This window comes from Ursus maritimus, unplaced genomic scaffold, assembly GCF_017311325.1.
Source record: "Ursus maritimus isolate PB19 unplaced genomic scaffold, ASM1731132v1 scaffold_5, whole genome shotgun sequence".
NCBI lineage: Eukaryota > Metazoa > Chordata > Mammalia > Carnivora > Ursidae > Ursus > Ursus maritimus.
This window is the reverse complement of record NW_024426663.1, coordinates 87,942,420-87,948,135: the sequence shown is the minus strand read 5'-3', so window position 1 is coordinate 87,948,135 and position 5,716 is coordinate 87,942,420. Positions and strand designations below refer to the sequence as shown.

The 5,716-nt window shown below is 37.9% G+C and overlaps 1 protein-coding gene across 1 annotated transcript; it reads left to right on the top strand.

Moving 5' to 3' along the window:
- Window positions 1-4,273: 4,273 nt before the first annotated feature.
- On the top strand, window positions 4,274-5,235 carry LOC103682435 (olfactory receptor 2G3). Its single transcript, XM_008712043.1, has one exon. It carries the CDS (start codon window positions 4,291-4,293, stop codon window positions 5,233-5,235), a length of 945 nt encoding a protein of 314 aa, XP_008710265.1. The 5' UTR covers window positions 4,274-4,290.
- The last annotated feature ends 481 nt before the right edge of the window (window positions 5,236-5,716 follow it).

The window sequence follows — 5,716 nt, the reverse complement described above, 5'->3', positions numbered from 1 at the left end:
GTCTCATTGTTTTTATAGGACATAATTGTATTTTACTGAAATCTTGAGGATCAGGAAGAATCAGAATCTGCATGGGTAGAGAACACTTGCTTACAGGTCACATTAGGCACTTCACTACTCAGGTGGGCAACTTCCAATCCAGGCTTAAAACAACTGAACAGATAATGGGAAATCTATAATTATTGGTCTTCTTTTTTCACCAATAGACACAAGAGTGACGGAGGACCAAAGCATATGGAAAATATACTAGAACAGGAAAGCAACTGTCTTGCATTGGATTTTTCCAAACTGAGAGAGGACAGAATAATGTTTCCACCTGTTCCAAAGATTTGTACAGCCAGGTGTTTGGGGGAATGAACAGAGTTGTGTGACACAAAAGCACAAATAACTGAAGAATTAGCTCCTGCTTGAAAACCTATGTGTCTCTGTGTGTGTGTTTCTTCAGTCTTGACCACTGGGAATTACACAAAACTTTACCTGGAAAGCTGCCCTCCCCACACTGGACTCCACTCTACAGCCAGTGCATTGCAGTCTGTGAACGGTGTTGAGGTCAAGGATTTCGATACCACTGGTTGCTCATGTTCCTACACATTTGGTATTTGCATCCTAGCCATCTTTATTCCCAGCTCTCTTCCCCAGGTGCTTCCTCAGGTAGAGGGAAGGAGAGGAAAATCTTGAAGACAACTTTCCCTGCTCTGACACAGTACTTGGTACATCCTCACATTTAGCTGTCCACTTCTCTCCCTCCCCTTGGTTCCAGGACCCATAAAACTTCAGAAGCCATTTTTTCAAGGTATCCGCAACAGCAATATGATTTTCCCACCTATTCTAATTTACTTCACCTTCCCCAACACACCATTCCACGGAGAAAAAATGAACAGGGGTCGTTGGTGCTTTCTACAGTTTTAGACTTTTCTCATGCCTTTACAGTGTGTGAGCAAATGTTTTATTGTAACTTTTGTGTTGGCTGGTTGCTTTAATTGTCTGCTCCAACAGAGGTGGTCCAGTTCTTCATCCCAGCTCAGCTGATCTGACCATAACCACTTTTGTTTCCTCCATTACTGCTATCCAGAGACATCCAAGACAGAGACTGACTGAGGGAAATAGGACACCTCAAAAATGCATTCTTTCTTTCATAAGGCAGTTGTTGATCAATTGTTATGCATCAGGCACCATAAAAATTACACAAAATATCAGTAAAACATGACTTCAGTTTAAGAAGTAGCTTAAAGCTTTGTAGAAATACACAGATGTAAAAATTAGGTCAGTAGTGTCTTATAGTTTCTATGAAAGAAGGAGGTTTAGGGTGTGGGATGGACATTAAATCTTGCAGCAGGAAGTGATGTGGGGTGTTAAGGATCAATGTCCCTCAGAGTTCAAGAAGGACTAAGCTAGTCACTAAGTGACTGGCGCTGAGTCTTAAAAAGTGTGTAGATAATTTTCAAGGTGGTGCGGACTGGAAGAGAAAATATTTTTGCCAGAGGAGAAGCAGAGAAAAGGAACAGCCAAGCGAAAAAAAGTTAGGATATTGCAAATTGCTCAGGATGACAGGGTGATAAATTAGGTGTGCAAGGGTTGAGACAGGTGCCGGAGGGGCACGGAACAGCTTGAGAGCTTTGTACACGTAGTGCCTGGCACTCCACCTGGTGGTTGGGGCTTAGTTTGAATCGGAATTAAAAGTGAAAAGATAATATTCACTATTGCATTTTCAACTGAAATATCTAACTATCATTTGCCATATCTTTCTTCATTATTGTTTACCCAATCAGTTCTGCACAGTCGGATATCTTAAAACAGCTTTATTCCAAACCGTCCATATTTCTAGGCTGTGAGCCTGGATTTCAAAGTCCTTAACAAACTAACACAGAGTTCTTTACAATCTTTTATTATTTCTCCCTTCATACACACACAGAACTTAGTACTTGTTATTTTAGGAAAACACAAGGAGAATCCTTATTTTATGATTTCTCACACAGTTTGTCCTTATTTCAAACATCTTTACTACTTGTTATTTATTTATTTATATCTGGATTGAAAAGTCACCTTGTGATAGAGTCTATTTCTTGGTTTGCTTCTCTCTTTTTCCTTTGCACAATTGTTTTGTTTCTTAAAACTACATATGAGTGAAATCATGTGATATTTGTCTTTCTCTGACTTAGTTTGCTTAGCATTATACTCTCTAGATCCATTCACATCATTGCAAATGGCAAGATTTCACTCTTTTTTATGGCAAAATAATATTCCATTCTCTCTCTCTATATGACCACATAGTTGTGGATTCATTTCTGGGTTTTCTATTGTGTTGCATTGATCTGTGTGTCTATTTTTGTGCTAGTACCATTCTGTCTTGATCACTACAGCTTTGTAATATACCTTGAAGTCTGGAATTGTGATGCCTCCTGCTCTGCTTTTCTTTTTCAAGATTGTTTTGGGTATTTAAGGTGTTTTGTGGTTCCATACAAATTTTTAGGATTGTTTGTTCTAGCTCTGTGAATAATTCTTGTGGTATTTTGATAGAGATTGCATTAAATGTGAAGACTGCTTTGGGTAATATAGGCATTTTAACAGTAGTTGTTCTTCTAATCCATGTTCATGGAATCTTTCCATTTCTTCATGTCATATTCCATTTTTTCATCAGTGTTTTATAATTTTCAGAGTACAGATGTTTTACCTCTTCAGTTGGGTTTATTTCTAGGTATCTTATTATTTTGGGTACAATTGTAAATGGGATTGTTTTCTTAATTTCTCTTTCTGCTGCTTCATTATTGGTGGACTAGAAATGTAACAGATTTCCATACATTGATTTTGTATCCTGTGACTTTCCTGAAATAGTGTATCAGTTCTAGCAGTTTTTTTGGTGGAGACTTTCAGGTTTTCTATATAGTGTATCATATCATCTGCAAGTACTATTAGTTTTACTTCTCTTCCTTCCTTTCTTTCTTTTTTTCTTTCTTTCTTTCTTTCTTTCTTTCTTTCTTTCTTTCTTTCTTTCTTTCTTTCTTTCTTTCTCCTCCCTTCCTCCCTCCCTCCCTTTCTCCTTTCCTTTCCTTCCTTCCTTCCTTCCTTCCTTCCTTCCTTCCTTCCTTCCCTCCTTTCTTCTTTGATACGTCTGGCTAGAGGTTTATCAATTTTATTGATTTTTTTTCAAAGAACCAGCGTCTGGGTTCTATTGCTTTTTTAGTTTCTATATCATTTATTTCTGCTCTAATCTTTATTTCTCTTCTTCTTCTGGTTTTGCGCTCTGGTTGTTCTTTTTATAGTTTCTTTAGTGTAATGTTTGTCTTTCCATCAGAGATTTTTCTTGCTTCTTGAGGTGGGCCTAATTCCTATAAACTTCTCTCTTAGAACAAGTTTTGTTGCATCCCAAAGGTTTTGGATCATTGTGTATTTATTTTATTTTATTTTTTTCTATGCAGATTTTGGTTCTGCTTTTACTTCCTGGTTAACCCATTCATTGTTAGCAGCATGTTATTTAACCTACATGTATTTATTTTCTTCTCAGATTTTTTTCTTGTGTTTGACATCGAGTTTCATAGAATTGTGGTCAGAAAAGATGCATTGTATTACTTTGATTTTCTTGAATTCCTTGAGGCTTGTTTTGTGGGCTACTATGTGATCTATACTGGAGAATGTTCAGTGTGCACTTGAAAATATGTGTATTTAGCTGTTTTAGGGAGGAATTTTTTGAATATATCTATAAATCCATCTGGTCCAGTGTGTCATTCAAAGCCATGTTTCCTTGTTTATTTTCTGTTTAGATATTTGTCCGTTGATTAAAGTGGTGTGTTGAAGTCCCCTAGTTTTATTGTTTTTATGAACTAGTTCCTTAATGTTTGTTATTAACCATTTTATGTATTTGGGTGTTTTCATATTAGGTGCATATATATTTATAATTGGTATATCTTCTTACTGAATTGTCCCCTTTATGATTATATAGTGTCCTTTGTTTCTTGTTACAGTCTTTGTTTTAAAGTCTTCTTTATTTTGAGAGATAGTTAATTTCAGTAGAAGGGACCTCATGTTTTTTGATATATGTGCAAATTTACACTTGATTGGTTTTACCAATTAGTGTCCAGACAACTCAAAAGTTGAAAACACTCAAAACTTTTGGAGAGTCATTGGATTTGATTGATATTCTGAGTCAGCAACCTATTGAGGGTAAGAAATTAATAAGTTGCACAAATTCGTTTCCTTCACCCCTTCAATTTGTACATTGTGATTCCAGGATAAATTGTTTCAAATGTACCTGTTCTCACTTCCCTCTTAGCAGAAGCAGTTCCCTCTGTAGAAATGGAAAGGGCCAATGACAGTTCCCTGATGGGTTTCATCCTTCTAGGCTTCTCAGACCACCCTCGCCTGGAGGCTGCAGTCTTTGTATTTGTCCTTTTTTTCTACCTCCTGACGCTTGTGGGGAACCTTGCCATCATCATTCTCTCATACTTGAATCCCCTTCTCCACACCCCTATGTACTTTTTCCTCAGCAACCTCTCCCTGCTGGACGTCTGCTTCACTACTAGCCTTGCACCTCAGACCCTAGTTAACCTGCGAGGTCCAGAGAAGACCATCACTTATGGTGGTTGCGTGGTACAACTCTATATTTCTCTAGCCCTGGGCTCCACTGAGTGTATCCTCCTGGCTGTAATGGCTTTGGATCGCTATATTGCTGTCTGCAAGCCCCTCCACTATGTGACAATCATGAACCCAAGGCTATGTCAACAACTGGCATCCGTCTCCTGGCTCAGTGGTTTGGCCAATTCCCTGATCCATGCTACTTTTACCTTGCAATTGCCTCTCTGTGGCAACCACAGACTCGATCATTTTATTTGTGAAGTACCAGCTCTCCTCAAATTGGCTTGTGTGGACACCACAGTCAATGAGTTGGTGCTCTTTGTGGTCAGTGTCCTGTTTCTCCTAATCCCCCCAGCACTCATTCTTATCTCCTACGGCTTCATCAGTCAAGCTGTGCTGAAGATAAAGTCAGTGGAAGCAAGGCACAAAGCCTGCAGCACCTGCTCCTCCCACCTTACAGTCGTGATCATTTTCTACGGCACCATAATCTACATGTACCTGCAACCACGTAACAGTTATACTCAGGACCAAGGCAAGTTTATCTCCCTCTTCTATACCATGGTGACCCCAACCTTAAACCCTATTATCTACACTTTAAGGAACAAGGATATGAAAGTGGCTCTGAAAACAGTTCTGTCAAAAAAATTGTGTTCCTTACAAACATGATGTTCAAAGAAGTGTTTCCAAGTCATGCAGTCGCCCAGCTCCTATTGAGCCAAACCACATTACCGTATTTCCCAATTTCACACCAGTTAAACTTGTTTACTTAATCTAATAAGGGAGATTTTCCTCTTTTAAGTGTAACTGAACAAAATACATGCTTATTTAAATTCAGAGCTTGAGCCATGGGGAAGAGAGCTGTGTATGTTTTATAGATGGTAGTCCTCACAACAAAGTCTATATTTTATTTCTGACACTTATTCTCAGGGATTCAATAAAAGTAAGTAATTACATGTTTACCAGTTGTCTGGGTTACAAATTACTTTTTTGTTGTTGTTTTCATTTAGATGAATTATTTAGTGTTTAAACAATTTAAATTTACTTTATGTCTCTTCATTAACGATTCATGATGAGAAATAAGCACTTCATATATGTACTTCCACTACCAAGTCAGAAAAATACACTCTCATACTCTCAATTTATTAAC

Excerpts from the sequence above, each read along its gene's own strand:
- LOC103682435 (XM_008712043.1), top strand. The coding sequence starts at position 4,291 with ATGGAAAGGGCCAATGACAGTTCCCTGATGGGTTTCATCCTTCTAGGC.